This window comes from Tachypleus tridentatus, chromosome 8 (genome assembly GCF_004210375.1).
Source record: "Tachypleus tridentatus isolate NWPU-2018 chromosome 8, ASM421037v1, whole genome shotgun sequence".
Classification (NCBI taxonomy): Eukaryota; Metazoa; Arthropoda; class Merostomata; order Xiphosura; family Limulidae; genus Tachypleus; species Tachypleus tridentatus.
Window position 1 is genome coordinate 94071971 of NC_134832.1, and position 20566 is coordinate 94092536.

At 31.2% G+C, this 20566-nt stretch overlaps 1 protein-coding gene across 27 annotated transcripts in view; it reads left to right on the forward strand.

Annotated features, from left to right (window-relative positions):
* Positions 1-3992: 3992 nt before the first annotated feature.
* Positions 3993-20566, forward strand: part of LOC143222967 (uncharacterized) — a 52491-nt gene continuing 35917 nt past the window's right edge. For 3 of the 27 annotated variants that reach the window (XM_076450238.1, XM_076450237.1, XM_076450239.1), the window contains exons 1-4: positions 3993-4300; positions 4836-9109; positions 9258-9353; positions 18712-18803. Coding sequence is in view for 22 of the 27 variants with exons in the window: in XM_076450218.1 (XP_076306333.1) it covers positions 4235-4279; positions 18712-18803 (137 nt within the window). In the remaining 5 variants the exon portion in view is untranslated. Of the gene's footprint in view, positions 4301-4386; positions 9110-9257; positions 9354-10215; positions 10332-15757; positions 15863-18711; positions 18804-20566 lie in introns of those variants that run through there. The other 24 variants (XM_076450229.1, XM_076450236.1, XM_076450213.1 and 21 more) reach the window with 21 other exon arrangements.

Here is a 20566-nt window from a genome sequence, read left to right on the forward strand (position 1 = left end):
GTAATGGTTCAGCATAACTATTTACATATATTCTTTAAAACTGAACTTTAGTGGAAAAGATTTATAAATCGACTTGTAAACTAATGGGCCCGGCATGGCCAAGCGTGTTAAGGCGTGCGACTCGTAATCTGAGGTCGCGGGTTCGCATCCCGGTCGTGCCAAACATGCTCGCCCTCCCAGCCGTGGGGGCGTTATAATGTGACGGTCAATCCCGCTATTCGTTGGTAAAAGAGTAGCCCAAGAGTTGGCGGTGGGTGGTGATGACTAGCTGCCTTCCCTCTAGTCTTACACTGCTAAATTAGGGACGGCTGGCACAGATAGCCCTCGAGTAGCTTTGTGCGAAATTCAGAAACAAACAAACAAACAAGATACCTTAAACTCATTATTTACATTTCTAACAATTATGTTTAACCACCCACCTTTCTTTATTTCACAGTTGTTGTTGAGTTGGGTTTCAAAAGCAATAATATAAAGTCTACCTTTTCATCAACTTACTTTGTAAAATACTGTCGAAAATGTATTTTTTGCATATTTTACATTTTCTTTCATTTATATATTATGAACGTGAAAGGATGATGATGAATGATGCATTATTTGTCAGGTTTTTACGTACATGTAGAAAAATTTCTTTATAGTATTTCTTTTTTATCAGCATAAGTAGACTGAAATATATTATATATGTGTGTGTGTGTGTATACACAATTAATAACAGACAACAATGTTATTTGTTAAAATAATGAATATGACTGATATAAAACAATACTATAGAGAAGAAATACGTAAATTAGTAATGCATTTTTTCGAATATCTACAGAAAGTGTAGAATATAATTTTTTATTTTTACAATAAAAATACGTAAACGTAACTATTTATGCAGATTCTTTAAAACTAACCTTTAGCGGAATTATTATATAGACTGATTTATAAACCTAAATGTGAAGTTTAAGTTTATTTGAACTATTTAGAGATTTAAATAAAAATAATTGTTAAATATATACAAATGTTTAAGTTAATATGAGCATCATGCTTCAGATGGTTTAAGAATAGTGTGAGTGTTAAACTGAGTTATTTTTGAAGCGATAGTTTATCAGAAGAATGGTTTTGTAACTGTATACGAATCATAGGTTTTGTGGTTCAACTGACGTGAGTTAACGCTTGTTGTATTATTGCGTCTTGCTACTGCAACCTTTTATGTTTGTCTCAATGTTTTGATTGAGTAATATTGTATCAGAATGTTCTAGGCCTCGTTCAAACTACAAATATGCGTTTAAAGTGTAGTTTGAGATATAATTACTTATATATATGTATATAGCTAAATCTAGACAACATAATGCTGAGTTTAGCCATTAAGAGCATACAATGTCGATGTTTAAAGTAAAATTGTCATTGAGTGTATTGTAATAGCAGAATAGAGAAGAATAATTCGTCTTGTCAATTGTGTTGTAAAGTGACTGAGCCAGCCTGTGTGGATTTTGGACGAAAAAAAGACGATTATTTAAATCTCCGGATAAAATGTGATAATTAACCATGTAACAAACATTTGTATATACATTTGATGTGTTTTGATAAATTATTTTAAAACAGATGGACTGTGTAATGTTTGTTTCTTGCTAAAATTTATCGTCAACAAGTTATAGACACATATTGTAACGAATCTAGCCACTCATGCATAAAAACCCGACAATAATATGCTGAACTTGGTAATCTTGTATGATATATAGAATAGTCTTGTGCCTTCAGATGTCTTGAGGGTCACGGGTTCAAACCCTAGTTCCATCAAATATGCCCTCCCTTTCATATTGGTAAAAGCGTGGTCTAAGAGTTGGCAGTGATTGGTAATGGCTAGATGCCTTTCCACTAGTCATTTACTGACAGATTAGGGGACAAATGGTGTTGATAGCCCTCATGCAGCTTTGAGCGAAAATCAAAACAAATCAATCACATGCAAGTCGTATGTGCTAAGTTTCAAAAATAGTTTCTGATTGCTAAATTCTGAATGAGTGACGTATGCAATCTACTGAGTGCTATTTTGAATTCAAACTATTTGTATACTTACCCATAATGAACATTTTAAACCAAGTAACAGTTTCGTTCGTTTCGAATTTTCACGCAAAATTACACGAGGGCTATCTGCGCTAGCAGTCTCTAATTTAGCAGTGAAAGATAGAGGGAAGGCAGCCAGTCATTACCACCTACCACAAACTTTTGAGCTACTCTTTTTATCAAAAAATAATTTTTGCTTGTTTGTTTTGAATGGAGCACAAAGCTACAATACAGGTATCGAAACCCAGTTTCTCGCGGCGTGAGTCTGCAGACATATCACTGTACCATTGAGGAGCCAAAGAATAGCGAGATTGATAGCCACATTATAATACTTTCACTGCTGAAACAGTGGCACATCAAACAGCATGTTTGATGGGACGGAGATTCGAACCCGTGACCCACAGATTACAAATCGAGCGCACTAACCATCTTCATATGCCAGACCCATAAAAGTTTGGGTTTATCAAAAAATTTTCACTTAACAGCTGAATTTTGTTGTTGTTGTTGTTGTTTTTTAGTAAGAATAACGTGAAGTAACTTTGTGAAACTGATTCATTAAATGGAAAACAAAGTTTCATGACAAATATTTTAAATGCGGTAATACCAAAAAACATTTTTAATACAGACGTTTCGGTACTTCCTTAAATTTTATCACCAGCGTTATTATACTTCAAAAAATAATTCATGATATTCGAACCACAAAAACAATATTAGCGTTGAATGAATTTTCGTATTCGGAAGTTTGGGAAGAACAAATTTAAACGCTAACAGTATTATGGAATGTACGATAAATCGTGCAGTATGCACATATATATAAATATGATAGTACTGTCTGCTGTGTGTTGTATGTCTGTGTTTAATTAATGACATTTTTAAGAAAACAATTATAAGAACTTAAAGATGGAAATTTTTGTTGGGTCTCAGATTAGAAAATTGGCTTCGAATGAATAGTTCGAAAGGACAATGAAAATGTACCTTTAACCTAAAGATGACCTAGAAAGGTCGATACATTGTTCTCTGCTTATCAATAAAAATGTTAATACCCATACCAGCCGTTCTGAGATACATTTTTATTTCAATTGGTTTCTCGTCATCAACAAAGGACAATGAGGAAAGTTAAAAAAAAAAAAGGATTAACTTTAAATACATTATTGACAATTTTTTCTAGAAAACAACAAGAAACCTCATTACGAAAATATTGTCAATAACACGCTTGATAAATTAAAAAATTAGGGTATAATATAAGCTTAAAAGTCCATTTCTTACACTCACATGTTGATTATTTCCTTGAAAATCTCGGTGCTGTCAGTGAGAATAAGAGGAAAGGTTTCTTGAAGAAGTTGAGGAAATGGATAGAAAGTATTAAGGAAATAAAACATCAGCCTGATGGCTGATTACTGTTGGTCATTGAAATGAGATGCTCCAGACATAATATATAAATATTACAATATGTAGTTTTGAGACTAAAATACGTTGATTTCACGCACCCACAAAATCGATGTGAATGAGGATGCATGTTCGTTGGACACAAACACTCTTCTAGTACAGTGGTATGTCTTCGGATTTACAATACTAAAATCAGGCGTTCAACTCCTCTCGGTGGGCTCAGCAGGGAGTCCGATGTGGTTTTGCTATGAGAAAACACACACACACGTTTAAAATTAATGATTTTTTCTTTTTTTCATTTGTGTGTAATTTTGTGTTAACAAATACAATAATAAAAACATTTTTTTTGTGGTAAACGAAATAATAATTTTACTTAAATGATAGTTTATTTTTTCCTTCCCGATTTGTAAAAAATCCTTACGTGATAGAAAACAAAGAATATTATTTTCAAAATTTGCGTGCCTAAATTATGGAAAATTATTAAAAACAAAAACATGTTTTATGAAGTTTAAATTCGCAGACCTATGGATTTGTTACATTTTCTTTTTCGATTCCAAGCCGTGGACTCAGCATATAGCCTGATGTATTATAAGAAAACACAAATACACTTTTTGTGTTTAGTTTTAAAGCTGATGATGGAATTTGAAGAAATACTGAAATTTTGATAACTAAAGTTTTTTTTTGGTTTCACAGTTTTTCTGATAATTCTTATATCTAATATCTATTCTAATATATAAATATTAGGTTACTAATATGATGTGTGGTATTATCGAACTTGAGTGACGTACTGAACTCGTTATTTGGAATGAGGGTATTATATCAAATGTCAGTAGTAAGAGGAATTCTGAATGTACGAGTAACTTGAGAGACAGTGGGTTGTGTTATACATTAGTTATCTGTATTCTTTTGAAAGAACTGCTTGTTTTTATTGAAGGTTATGTTCCACTTCCAGTAGGATTAATTTTACATTAGGTTTTTTTTTTTTTTTTTTGCAACTTAAGCAGTCTTGGTTCATTTGTCCTCTAAATAAGTTAGGTTTAGTCTTGAATGAGTGCAATGCTTGTACTTTTTTAAGTCCAGAGTTTCACCCATACGTTGTAGACTTAGTACATTGAGTTTAACATTTTCATGTAGTTGCATTGTTGCAGACGTTAACAATGCATATACCCTGTATTTTGTAAGACAATTAAATATTTATTTTTCTTAAAGAGGTACTAACTTATTTATCAAATATGTTTTCTAATGTGACTAGGTACAACATTATAAGACAAAGATAAAAAATATAACGTACGCTCAAACTTGCAAAGTTAAATCTTGCAGGGTGGCCCGTAAGTCCTTACCTATCCATATGTTATTATGTTATATTCAATTATGCATGTATCATAAATTTTCTTTTTTTTTCACAGAAATATGGCCGATTAAGCCCATTTACACTTGAAGAACGTATTGTGCATAATATTAGGCAGTGAGAATGAGGGACAGCAGACAGATACACTGGATGCATAAGATATATGGATGGGTAGGGACTTACGGGCCACCCTATAGATCTGTGATTACCTAAACTGGCCTGCCTATATAATGTATTTTTATAACTGTCACTATATTATATGTAATGAACCACCTGAATGTTATTAATAAATTCTTTAAATTTTGAATTTGCTCTCATGATTTGGGGCAAATATATGAAACTTATACCTGAGTATTTTTTGTTCTTAGAAGTTATAATACAGTGTTAGCTTGATGAGGCTTTTCATCTGAGTGTAGTCAAAAATTCATTTTGATATTCTTTGGATCTGTATTTCAAGAAATTTGTCTTTCTCACTACTTGTCTGTGTGGGCCTAATCAATATTTCTGAACTTAATCTCCCATCAGCATCATTATAAGTAGCAGCTGTAATATCATTGTATGGTTTCTTGTTAACATCATCTATCTGATAAAGAAACATATAAAAATGCCAGTTTAAAACATTTTACCCTTGACATGCTGATTGTAACCCATGTAAATTCAACTTCTTGATTATTGTGTTTAATGTCAACAGTTCAAACAGGCTGCAGCTCATCCCCAGTGTTGATGACTGCTCCACATCTTTCTAAAAGTTCATATTTGCAATGCAAGTAAAGCATCTGTGAACATAAAACATTAATCACTTAGTTCATTAACATAGCCCATTAGACTAACATCCACTGATAACCACTATGCTTTGGAACTATAATGTTTTTAAACATGAGAGCTTTTGATACAATGATATACAAGAAAAATATAAATGATAAGAATACACTATTAAATGCCAGAACTATTATCAATTATAAGCTGATAAAAGTCCCTTTGGTTGATGCAGCAGATAGCCCAATGTGGCTTTGCTATAAGAAAATACACAAGCTGATAAAAGTAGCTAAACCATATGACTGATTGCACATTAAATGTTTATAACAGATTGGTCAGATGTTATTTTGCATCAAAAATAACCTTACAAGATTTTAACAGTGCTCTTACAGAATTTTCTTGCTAAAGTATTCTAAGATGATATAGGAAGAAAGTTGAATTTTTGGAAATGGTAACTAAGATGATACATGACTTGGATATGTTGTCATATGAAGGAAGATCAAGGTCTCTGAAATGTTCTGTTAATAAAATAAAAGTTAGAATGGAATCTGATTGAAGTGTTTAAGATTGGCAAAAAAATATTATTTTTTTTAATTACTGGTAAAACTAGGGGATACAAATAACTTGACAGTTTTGGAGTTATCTTCAACTGAGTTTAATTTTCTAATGGTTGTCCTTTGGAGTAGGTTGCCTTAAAATGTGGGAGATGCAATAAGTGTGAGGGAGTTTAAGGTAATGCTTGATTAATATTTAACTGATAAGGACTGGCTTTGAATTTTTGTTTTTATTTTAAAGTTTGTCTCAGTAAATGGAATTGTTGACCTTAAATTACACATTATATAAAATAAACACCAGGTGGCCCACCAAGAAAACATTTAATCCAGTGGTATCTCCATATTAACCCTTTCACAATGGATTACAGGTCAAAGGCCATGCCATTGCATTTGTTGACTTGCATTCAAAATTTTACTGAACTACTATTTTATGAATGCATGTCAAAAAGTGTGATATCAAATTGTAGATTATAATTGAAACTGTAATGTTGTATATGAGGTAATTTCTTAATTTAAAAGTAAATATTAAAATAACATTTAAATCTGGATTTTAGTGAGTCACATGGTACATTGAATGCAGCACCATTTAAAATTAGTTTGTGATGTCGAAATACTTAGTAACTTTGTCATATTTTCAAAATATTGTCATGCATATAAAATGAATGCCCTGAAACGAGTATAATGTATCTGGCTCTCTAACTGATCTAGAAATGGCTTAAATCAGCATTTTCTAAAGTAAATGCCCTTTTCATCATACAATAATTCAAAATTAAGCATTTAAGTATATTTTATATTAATTAAAATAAAAAGTAATTACTCTAATGTAGCATTTTTAATGTCTGTATATTTATATATCATCACTTCAGTCATTCTTTTGCCCATTTTAAAAATACCATATTTATTAACGGGATAACATGGATGACAGATGTTTGGGAAATACTGTTTTCTATAATGTGCTTGGTAAAGCACACAAAGGAAGGGAAATGTAAAATTGTAATTGTAATCTATTAACAAATGTTTGAGAGAATTCATGACAGTTTTTGAAAACAGTATGTCCTGTGAAGGGCATGGCATGTAATCTTCACATTATTGCTTTATCTCCATAAAGCACACTGTGTTTATGCTAGTTGAAGTTTAGGCTGAAAGTATGTTTATGTGTGAAACTTCATGAAAAGTTAAGAGGTTATATAAGAGTAAAACAAAATTGAGAATTATCAATTTGAAGTAAAAAGTGTCATGTAGATTGAATAATATTGAGAATTTATATAAATATTTATTTTTGAAATTTAGAAATTAAATTCTATATAATGTTAAACTGTAATTATTATTTATTGTTATAAAGTGATAAATATGTAGTTTAGTTCAATTTTGAAGGTAATTTTAAAGAGATTGTGATGTACATTTAAAATCACCAGTACTCAGAAGGTTAAAATTGGACTCAGTACAGATTGCACTAGTCCTTCTGCTCGCTTTGTCTTAATTCAAATATTCCATCCTTAATTAAAAGTTTTATTTCTTTCTCTTACAACATTTCATTTACCCTTCTTCACTGGTGTTCTGTAATGACCAATAAGCAATGAAAGAATTATTTCTGCTTCAGTCTCACCCTTACTGGTCCCACTGTAAGCAAGTACTAGATCTCTTAGCTAAACAGCCAATTTGGGAAAAATCTGAGAATTTCATGGTTATGGCTATGGTATCAGATTGTTAGGCTGTCCCACTTTACAGTAAACTTAGAAATGCTAGTGGTTATTTTTAAGAAATGTGACAAACTTTCTGCAATTTTTTAAAGACTGGCATGTGAGAAACTAACCAGAAGCTCAAATAACATGAAAAAGATTTTATTTTGCCAGTTCTCTCAAATTTCATTAATTTAAGGGATCAAAATTCATATATTTTTTCCAACTGAAAATGTTGTAACATCATTCATTTATTCGCAAGCTCTTTTAAGTCACCTGATGAAAGCAGTTCAAAATCTAAAAAACAAAGAAGTTTATTTCTTTAACATTTAGGCATGCTTGAATGTTGTAGTAACTATGAAGGCCTTAGGAAGAGACCATACTAATTTGTCCATTACTACTTAGAAATAATGATTTTCTTGTACAGTTACTAACAAAAATACTTAAGTGAACACACTAACCAATTAACTCTAAGATTATTTTGTTTCCATATTGCCTTAATTATCTATTTTAATAATCTGAATTAGAATATACTAGAGAACTTGACATAAAATGTTTGACACATTTAACAAGATCTAGATTTTTCTGATTTCAATGTAGAATATTCTAGGCTACTTCCAGAAAAACTAATTGATCTTAATATCATATGCTCTTTAGTTGATAAGAGTGTGGTTATTCAGGTATTAATTGGCCTATTCCAGTTAATTTATTTTCATGGATGATAATCAGCATATGATGAACTTCATGTTTTGATTGCTCTAACAGTGGATTTGAATCAACTGTGACATGCTGCATTTGTTGTTGCTGTATTTCAGAGATTATGTAATGGGATTGTAAAGAGGTGTAACTGCACTTTGATGAAAATCATCATTAAATTTTAATTTTTAACACTAAGTACTACATATATATATATGTGCATCGTGTGTGTGTGTGTAATGAATAGAATATTTGTTTTTACATTTTTAATCTGTGAATTATCAGTCTTTCATATTTTAATATATATCTTCATTTAGAGGAGGTTTGTGGATTTATGTTTGGTATGTCTAAGAGACTGGAATTTTTTATTATCTTACATTTAAACCATGCTGTGGTGAGTTAGATATTAGAACCAATATAAGTAAAATTATTTGTTTTATTTTTAATATCAGAATTTCACAAGTTTAAAACTTTTGATACTTTTGGTTGGAACTAATATTTAGTTTACGAAATCTTAAAATGACACTGTCATTTTGATTTTTCTACAGTTTAAATTGTTTGACAGATAGTAGTTTGTGACAAGAAGTATCAAATCAACAGAACAGACAAAACAATGGCATCAGTAGTGCAGAATTCTGAGAAATTTGGTAAGGTTTTGTTTAACTGAAGTTTTACATTTAAATTAATTTGCATAGAAAGATGTAAAACAGGCCACTCATCTGAGAACTTTCTAAATGATGTTTTGTCAGGTCTTATCAATACTGTTCATCAGGTTTTTCTCTCTCTTTTCCAAAGTTCTCATTATGAAAAAAAAAAGAGTTCCAAGTTAAGATATCCTTTTTCATGCTGCAAACATTGACAAAAAAGAAGGGAAAGTCATAAATTCAAAATGTAAGTGTTGCTCTTATAAGTTTTAAATATGGCTGTAATTAGGAATTAGATGGAGAAATGGTTTTCCTTTTTATTATACAATTATATAATGGGAACTGAATCCAATATCAGGGTGGCCATAAATCAGGGAAGTCAGTGAAGTTCTCACACACGTGTTTAGCTATGGTACTTATGAGTATATTTCAACATAATATTGGTCATTCACTTTGTGTTATTTTATCTGGTTACAATTATCTAATTTATTATATGTGATGATAGGTTGGATCATGTACCCTTTTATAGATAAAACTGCAGCATTTTACTCTCCACCATCAAGTGATAGTTTTGTTTTTAAGATGTTGTTTTGTAGTAGAATAGTGGTAAAAAAGTCCATTCTGAAATCTTTATTAAACCTTTTAACCATATCACAGCCAGAATGGTGATAATTAGTTACATTTGTGAGGAAAAATTGAAATCTTTGTCTTGTACAGTTGCATATACAGGTCTGGAAAACCTGTAATTTTGCCTATGAAAACAAGAATCAAAACTTTAAAAAATTGGCCACCCTGAATATATACAGTGTATGAAATATTGGGAATGCATTAACAAATAAATAAAGTGTGAAAAAAGTACCCTAGAAAAAAAATGAAACAAGTTTGCAAGTTTAAGAGAAGTGAGAGTACCACATTCTTCCACTTCACTACTGGTTTCAGTTTGTCTCTATCCTTATAAATCTGTAAAGACCAGAGGTGTTCCATGCTTTTACATTTTGTAATGAAATGAGAAATTTTTAACTTTATTCGTTGGTTTCATATTAATACCTCGGTGTGTTTATGGTTTGATTTTTATTAGATAATTTTACTGTGTGTGTTTTAAATTATAGTGTATAGTTCCTGATCTTGTGTGGTATTTACTTGGAGAATTTTTCCGCTACCTGCTGCACTTTTATTTAATGAAATTGAAGTTTTCTTTACATTAAGAAAATGCGCATGGAATTAGGTATGTACAATTCACAGAGATTCTACCATTCAGAAAACTGGCTCTTTTGCTGCAAAATTAAAATGTGTATTTTAAAGCTTTTGGAATGAGCCACAGATGTTATATGTTGAATAGAAAAGTAACAAGCATGTTAAGTTAATGTACAGTTTTCTAATTATTAATTTTCTCTTAAGGAGAGTGAATGCTTTTATTAATGCTTTTTGTCTTATAATTTCACTAAAGATTTCCTAAAACTGTATCCCAACTAATAAATATGGGAGGCAAATTCTGCTAGCTTTAAAAATAAAAAATAGTGTTTTTATGCATTCTTAATCTTCCTAATTTATAACTTTTTTAATTATTTTAAGTTAGGTTTTGAATTTTAAACCCTTAACTATGAAATCTCTGAAGTTTTCAAGACTGAAAGGAGATAAGATTATAACACATTAATTTAACACTTGTCTGAACTCTGAAAAGCTTTCTCTGAAAGCACGTCAATTTTCAAACTTTTCAGAGCAGACTTGAGGAATGAAACCATGATTATAAAAAAAATAATAATAACTAATCACGCTCCAAAAACTTTATTTCAAACCTTATATTTCATGCTACACATTTTTCAAAGCTTACAGTCACATACAATACAAACTTAATTATAGGAGTTTTAAAAATTACAACTTGATTCCTGTTTTTATTTTAAACTCTTGAGCAAATTCAAAGATATTTGACTCCTTGTATTCATCAGAGAAGTAATACAACTTGAATTCATTAGTAGTTAGTTGTTTTTTTGTTTTGTAGCTACAATCTTGGAAGTAAACCCTATTCTGAGCCTTGACTTGTCTGACAAATTACATTCTACATAAATATATAGTTCTTTTCTTTTTTACCAGAGGTAAAAATGAATGAAAAATCTATGACATAGAGGCCTGATGCATTCTTCAATTCTCTGTACTGTCTACTGTGGACTGTAATTTTTCCTATTCAAGGTTCATCAGCACAGCTATATGGTGATGTAAAACAGATTCAAAACCCCATAAATCACACTGTTCTCCAAAGTCAGTAGTTTCATATATTGACCTTATAACCATAGTTAGCCAGGTTTTCTAATAAAATATCTTCCTAATATTTTTCAAGTAATAAAATTATACCTTTTATAAACAGTTGGTTTATATCCTTATCATAGATTACTTTAACCTCCTAAATTTCTTGAGCCAGAGGGCCCAATAGGTTTATTTGCCTCCGTTTTATAGGATTTCTCTCCTGTTTCTCATTCTCCTGCTTCTTATCAACATCTCTCCTCTTAAAGGGCTGACTGTCATTAATCACACAAGTGACTTACTTTTGTAGTCACCCATGGCTATGATCCAGTGAGGTCTTGGCTCTCCCTCTGTGCACTCTTATGAACTCCCTTTGCAGATGATCTTTGGTTCAGACAAGTGCTTTTCCATGAACTTTTTTTTTTTCCAACTCAACCTCTCTCTTTTTTCTTCTCCAGCTTTCTTTCCACTTCCAGTCCATGTTCTACCTTGGCACCTAGAGAAGCCTTTTAAGGATTACGAACACTATAAATCTGGTCCTCAACTTCTCTTAGGAATTCACTCCCAAAGAAATGAGAAGTCAGTGATCTCTTGTTATTGAATCAATTTCATCTGAGATTTTTGTTCTCTCCTTGGTCCACTTTGTCTATCTGCTCATCACTTTCTCTGATTCATTCACACAAATTGGACTTTCAATTTCAGTGCCTTCTCTTTGGGTATGCTTTTCCACTACAATATAGATGGCTAACATATTCTTGCTGCCAAAGGAGTTTCTCTGACTGCAATCACCACCCTCATCCTTTGGAAGGTGTTTTATTTGGATTGGTTAGTCAAGTTCTACAAATCTGTTTTGACCCCCACTTAGTATATGGCTCATCTAAGAGTCGTTTTTAACTTTGGTGCAAGTTTGGCTCAGCCGTCTTCATTCAAGACCTGGTGCTTTTAGTTATAAAAGTTATTTCTCCTGCTGTTTATGCTTTTGAGAACTCAAATTTGATTCTCATGTTCCAATTTATTTGTTGGTCTGTCATGTTAGAGCATTGAACCTGGTAGTATATTGACTATCTCACTTGAACTGGATCCTTTCCAAGGAGTTGTCTCTCCATCATCTGGTCTTTCTGTGGATTTTTGTCCACAATTTTTGAGTCCTCTGATTGATACCTTTGCAACTTTCACCATCATGGAAGCTTCCTCATTTTACTGGTTACCAATCCTGTATTCTGTTGCTCTATCAGTAGATGCCTTAAACCAGAATTAAGCCAACCTTTTTAAGTCTGTTTTCTTATTTGACATTTTTTTCCAACATTTTATCTTATATCTACAACATCTCTTGCTGGATTCTTCCCATTACTCTTTGGTGAGCTCAGTTGTGATTTCCACTTAGACAGTTTTAAGATTTCAAAGTTACATTTGAAATTCATGATAACATACAAACAAAAGGTTTGGAAGCAAGCAGATTTGCCTACAAAATATGAAAAGTGTTGATTAGTTGCAGTCCAGCATGGCCTGGTGATTAGGGTTCTTGACTTGCAACCTGCAGGTTGTTGATTTATATCCCTGTCACAAAACATGCTCACTATTTCAATAATGAGGATATTATAAATAATGGTCAATTTCACTGTTTATTGGTGAAAGAGTAGCCTATGATTGGAGGTGGGTGGTGTTGACTAGATGCCTTCCCTATAATCTGTTACTGCTAAATTGGGGTTAGCTAGTGCACATGACCTTGTGTAGCTTTGTGCAAAATTCATAACAAAAAACACTTGCTTAGTTATTTTTATGGTTTCAACAAATATGTGGCTAAAGTTCTGAATGTCCTTGAAACAATGTTGAGAATACATAATCTTGCATATAATTCTTCAATCTCCTGCTTTCCACTTGTATCAGAAGGACATACATAAGTTCTGCTTTCTCACCTTAATCCAAATTTGTTTCCTATTCATGAGAAGCATGCCAGTAAGAACTGACTAAAATTTTAAAATCTTGTTGTTTTTTTTTTGATCATTGTTCATCTTTAAGGTTACCAGTTAATAATTTTTTACTCTCCTGCTTTACTTTCATCATTTAATTTTCAGCCAGTGTCTGTGTCATTTGTTTCTTTCTTTTGAATACCCTAACATCAGAGTAAATGAGGTGGGTCATTTTTATCTGTTTATTGACTCTGTTTTATTCCAGATAACTTTCCTGTCCAAACTTTTCAAGGGATGCCTCAAATCATACATTTATTTATGGTAACCTTTGGTTCAACAGATACTTTAATCTTGTCATGTACTTTCTGTTTTTTCTCTTCTTTCTGAGTTCTGAATCAAGAAGTCTTGGATAAGCTTCTGAAAGGAGTAGTAGAAAGTGTTTATCTTGTTTCTCCAGAGTTTTAATTCCACATCTTTATAGCAAAAAAAAAAAGTTTTGAGACCTGTCTCAACTCAATTTTTACCTGGATATACCTCATTTCAAAATGGGAAGGATGTGGATAATATGGATCTACCATCATTAAGGCCATTGGATGATAAAGTAGATGTACAGAATGCTATCTACATGTTCATCCATTTCATTATGTTATTTTATTTTCATTTAGGCCACTGGGGAGTCATTTATCATTTCATTACCCTTCTCTTTGGTTTAGCTTCAGCTTCATGTTTCTTTGTTGATTAGTCAAAGCATTTGTTATTTTTCTCCATTACTTAATTATTCATTTCCATTTTTACATGGATAATTGGTTTAGTTTGACCCTTCCATTAATTTCTTACACTAACTCATTTGACCACTCAACTGACTACATATCTTGATAGATCCACAGCTCCTCATTCCATTTGGTACCAAAATAGTATTTCTTCCATCTGAGATTTTGGATTCATGTAGTTCAAGAAATACCTAGACCATCTCCTATTGTTTTGCAAGTCTGTGAGTCTTATGCTCACTCTGCTCTTTTCCCATACCAATCATCAAAGACATTTCTTTGTTTTGGAGATGATGCCCTCAATTCACAAAGTGATTCACTTACGACATGCTCACATGATTTACCTCCAATGAAACTTTCATGCTTAGTGATGTCTGACATAGGCATGTTATTACAACAGCATAATCTTTTTTTTCTTCTTTCTTCTAGCCTTCAATTTTTTACAGATGCCTTTCTCGAGAATTGGAATACCATGTTGGCAAATACAAAGCTGTCCTATCTACACCATCGGATGCAATGGAAATCATCATTCCCTTTTCTTGCCATTATTCAAAGGCCTCTTCCAAACCTTTTGTCTTTAGCAACTCCAAATTCCTAGGCTTTGTCCTAAATGTTACTTGGGTTTAATATTATTTTTCTTTGATTTGCCTTTCTTTGAAACCTTTGTTACTTGTTTACTTTAACATTTTATTTATTACTGGTATGAGATAGAAAATATTCTGATATCTATACAGTCAATGCTTTTCCTACCTCATTTTGTGAGAAAGCTTTTTCACTGTACACTGTTCGTACCCTCCTACCTAAAAATTTGGCTGTGAGAGAAGATAACTTCTGTGTTTCACGTGGTATATTACTTCAACTGATTGTCATCATTCAGAAGAACACTTATGTCTTGTCAGTGCTTTTTTTTATGCTCTGAGTCTCAGAAGGTTTCCAAAATGGTAAAAGTTGGTTTTGCCTTGAATATTTTGTACTTGGTGCTTTAACAAATAAATTTGTAAGGTTGATCCATTCTCCTCAAGAAAATTCCTGTCCATCTTGTTATTGAATTTATACAACATCTCACTGAAATTCACCCATTGATGAAGTCTTTAGCATCCCAGTTGCAGTACCATTCTGGATTAATACATTAAAGTTTTATTTACATCATTTTGCTTTAGGTTATGATTCTTTAATCCAGTTTCAAATCTCAAACAGGGGAACCATTCTCTGATACCTGTTTCATTAACATATGGGACCACATCTCTTGTTTGTGGTAACCTGGATATTGCTATAAGGCCCAATAGCCATTTGAACCATATTTATAGAGATATCTATAATATCTGTGGATATTTGATAAAATAATGGTCTTATACTATGAGGCTTTTTGTTTCAAAGGATTTGTCCAGTAAGTGTCTTCACATGGTACATACACCTTTCTAATTAACTTTGTTCTGGTGCTTGATGAAAAGTTGATGCCCTTCAGATGTGATCAAAGAATATCATTTAGTTTCTGATGATGATTTTATTGACCACAGTGAACATTGTTTTTATGCTTGTTATATTTGGGTTCTAGAACAATAGATAAGACTCTCACATTGCAAGCAGTGTAGAGAAATCTATAGCCAGTGGTTGTCAACATTTTAAGCATAACAAAATGTGATTGAACTGCAGTGAAAATGATTCACTTACTTAAAAGTACATATGTTTTGTGTGAAAGTCTGTATATGGTGGATAAAAATGGATGTTATTTTCAGATTCAGCATACAGAAATTACTGTAGAACATGCAGAAATCTCAAGATAATAAAACTATTGCAGGCCTGTGTTACCAGTACACTCTTCCAAGGATGTTCCACTGCAGGTACAAAACAATACATTGTGAATGTGATTCTGATCATATGTGACCACACCTGAAGATGTAATGGTTCCATGGGTAAATGCATACTGCCTGAACTCACATTTTAGATATTATTATGAAGGTGGAGAACTATCCCTGCTTAAAAGAATGCATTATTGAATGTTCTTATTCATTCTAGTCTTATGAGTCTGATCAGTACTACTTGTTTTCACATTAATTCTGTCCATTGAACCTACCCTAATACTGGATTCCCTTGAACTTTGCTTGATGACAGCTTTAATTGTTGTGGTCTAGGTTGTTACATTCCTGTCTAATAACTCAAATTTTGGTGATTCAGTATTTCTTAAGACTTTCTCTAGTTCTGTCCTCCCTCTAAGCATGGATATTCTGTTTGTTTGTTTTTTGTGTGTGTTTGAGAGGTCATTCTGTCCATTTTGAATGTAACATTTTTAGAATTAAAACAAAATGTATTTCCTCCCAGCTTCCCAAATTTGGGAGATAAATGTGGTTTTTCATTATGACTGCTACTATGAAATCTGGTTTAGGCTTGGAAAGTAGGGCTTACAGTATGTACCATCCTCCTGATGTACATACAGTAAGTTATACGAAAAATCGAAATATGATGTATGGGCAAGTTGATCTTTGCTCTGCACTTTATCAAGGATGTGTCTTTAGACACATTTTTCTTGACACAATAAAAACAATTGAACAAGGCTTCTTATTTTAGAGGTAAAGACAAATGATTTTTAATCTTAACATAAAAATCTCTTTACACTTGGAGCAGTAACTATTTTGACTCCATATATTAAAACATTAATTTTTAGCAAAGGTATGTTATTATAGTTCTGATTTTTTTCTGTACAAAAGACTTACAATGTTCGCTGAAAGTTTGCCAAATTTTGTGAAGATACATAAATTGTATCAGATGATGCACAATATAATTGTATCATGGCTTCACAATATGATACTCATACTGGATCACTGTATTGTGACACCCCTAGTAAATACTTATTTGAAAACCTTTTAATTCTAAAAATGTAAAATTTGATATTGAGTTTTTCTACTATAACATTTTTTAGAAAAATAAATTAAATGTGTGTGTGTGGATTTATTTTATTTTACTTAAATATAGTTGGTTTTATATAAACACTTTCTAAATTAATGATATAAAGTAATATCTTTTGTTCAATGGTTTTACATATGATCAGAGTGATGAGAGCTATTATGAGATCAAAATTCATATGAGGTATGTTTAGCTTATTTTGAGTTATCAAGAACAAATTTATTGAAGAAATTTCCTGTTCTGATCTATTTTATTATAAATGACGTGCTGAATTACACACCATTTTTAAGCTGTAAAGCGTATTGTTGAATTTTGTTTATAATTAGACAATAAACATCCAAGTATAAAATTTCCAGCTGAGTCTAATTATGTGATTAGGTGGATAGTTTTTTATGTGTAACCATCATAACAGTTTTGAGGTACGTGTATCATAAATCAACTTTTTTAGGTTACGTACTCATTCATATTTAATTTTGTAGAAGCATTAGTTAATGGTGCTTATAGGATGGTGGGCAGTTCTACTTTGTTCCATAAGTAATTAAATGTTTGAAACTCTGTGAGCTTAACAGTTGTAAATCTCAACAACATGTGGCTCTTTATTTAAAAATTATTGTTGCTGCAGGAAGAAATATGTAGATCCATCAACAGGTGGTTTATCAACACAGTAAAATCTCATAACACATCTCATAATTGCTTGCATTATTACCATTGTAGCTGAGTATGAGAAGCATGTTTGGATTAATTAGAATCTGTGCATTGAAAATCTGAAGACTTCATTGGATCAGTAAAATTAATCCTACAAAAACACTTCTTAAACTTGTAAACTTGTGTTAATTCCCCTTTTGAAATGTCATAGGCTGCTAAAAAAATTCTCACAAAAAACCCATCACATGGAGGAAAAGCAGAAACTTGTACATAAAGCTTCAGAAAAATGCGTTTTCATTAAGAATTTTATTTCAATAAGTATAATGATCTCACACAGAATAAAGCAAATAGTTTATTTGGAATTAGCTTGATCACAAGATAAGAGTCTTGTAACTATAATATCTGTTTTAAAAATAGCTTTAGTGAAAAACTCATTTTGAAAATTTTGTGTGTAAGCTTGAAGCAGATTTTTAAATTAATGAATTGTAAACTTTTTATTGCATTAGACTTTATGTTAATTGCATTTCCTGTTAATATATTTCAATACATAATGTAGAGATGATGAAAATATTGATGTGTAACATATTTTCATCATAATCTGCTTAATTTATATGTGATATTGAAACAGTATTCTACAAGACAAGAAATTTGTAAAACTTTTTAATGTTAATAATGTAATAATGACAGTAAAATAATTGAGTGTATTTATTACAATGATTTATTTCGTTCAATTTGAAATTAATGCATCCACTGTGATTAATATTTGGTATCTGAACAATGCCAATGATGATTTAAGCTTTGACATTCATACATCAAATTTGAATGTCTGAGAAAAAGAGAATAAATTAATGATAATTTTCTTCAGGCAATGAAATTTTTACTGACAAATTACAATAAAGTGCAAGAAAGCTAATTACTTTAATTAAGGCAAGTGAAAGGCTTTACAGTGTATTTTTTGCAGCATTATAATTTGTTTAAATGAAAATCAATGTGCTGTATCCAAGTGTATTGCTATAAATGAAGCAAGATGTAATTTTCTTCATGATGTCTTTATTTTTAAACTCTTAAGGTCAAACCTGAGACAAACTAACTTTTTTCTCTATAGAAATATTCTAGATAACCATCACATAATTTGTTTTTCCAGAATGTATTTTTTGTAAACTTAAAGAAGATAATGTGTTCCACTATGGTAAAATATTTCACAGAGAGAAGTTTTCCTTACACTACTACTGTATGGTAAGTTTTATCTTTTAATTTCAGTTAATTTGAGTAAAGAAATTTCTACAACCCAGTGGCTCAGTAATCATCAAGAATGCTTGATGTATTTACTTTCAAATCTGAAAAAAAAGAAAAAAATATGACAACCATATGAAAAATATGAAACTAACCATTTTATCTTTAGGACTTTTTAGTTTTGTGTTTCACAAAAGTTTACAGAAAACACTATCATCATTCATAATTTATTTCCACAAGTAAATTGCTACTATTTTCACTAATCTTCTGTTGTTTTAGGTTGACCTCATTAAAGAATGTTTGAGGTTTTTACTTATTTACAAGCAAATGGTCCAGTATGTCAGTGTTACCAAGTTGAAAAAATGTTTTTTTTTTAATTCAGTATGCATCACTAGTTGTTAATTTCAGTCAGATTGAGGTTTTGTTCATGAGAGATTTGTTCTTATCAGGATATAGTAATAATGTGTTTTATTGGCCATTGAAAAACTGGTATTGGATGATATGAGAAAAGTTAAATGTGATCTAGAATGTGGTTACCAGTTTAGTTTTTATGATGCTGTGATATTTTATATTTAGATATGTCATAACTTTTAAGTTGTTTTTAACTAATGTTTAATAATTGCCTTGTAGTGACACACGTGCCATTTGCTTGCATTTAGTTACATTTTGATGTGAATGCAGTAACTTCTAAGATTTTCAGATACAAAAGCAAGAATCTTAGCCTTCATGTTTATTTTATTTACTTCTTAATAATGCTTTCACACAAAATACATCCAGTTTCCACATGTGCTGTGATAATATTGTAGGTTTGAATAAGAAACTTTATAGATAGCAACAAGGCTTCTGTCAATGAACACCAACTAATCCACTTTTTACCACTGCTTAATAATAACAATACTATTTTTAAACAAACTGTGCATGAATTGAATTATAAAGAGTTCACATTGTATACAGGTGATAAACTAATGTAACAATGTATTTAATGTTGTGTATGCATATAGAGAACAAAACGGGAGTATAATATTTTATAAATAATAAAATTAACCCCTTCACCCAGGTATTCTTTACTATGCATGACAGAAAGTTTCAGTATCTTATATTCAAAATTTGTTAAACTACTATTTATTTATATTATACCTATTAATATGGTATGAACACTTACCAAAAATCCATATTTTAATAGTATAGAAGTTTTAAGTTCTTAACTCTCTAAGGAAGTATTTTTAAAATATTGAACATGTAATGTTACACAGTAACACATTTTCTCTAGGCATCTTCTCTATTTTATCCACCACCCTTTCTGAATGTATAAAATTAGACAGATTGCTCCCTATATCATTATTGCTCAAACAAACCATAATTTTTATGACTTTCAACTTTGTTGGTTACAGAGCTATAAGTAGGAAATCACATCCCTCCTGACACACCTACATGTTGTACTCTTTTTCAGACTGTAATAACCCTTTCATGACAAGCTCTGTATATTATACACAAGTTCATCTACACATTTGCACACATTAAATATTTGCACTATAACATTTCATACAGCAAGTGTATCTTCACAAAGTTAGGTGGACTACTAGAAAAGATTACAAGTTTTTGTACACAATGAAATAAGATTTTTTAATGAAATATTTTTTCTAAAGATTTGTTTGTGAAAATAGAATGTGTTTTGTAACTAATCTGAGTGTAGAGTGATTTCATGTTATGATTAATAAAACTGTTCTTCATCCCAAAATTCTCATATTATTTACATAATCTTAAAA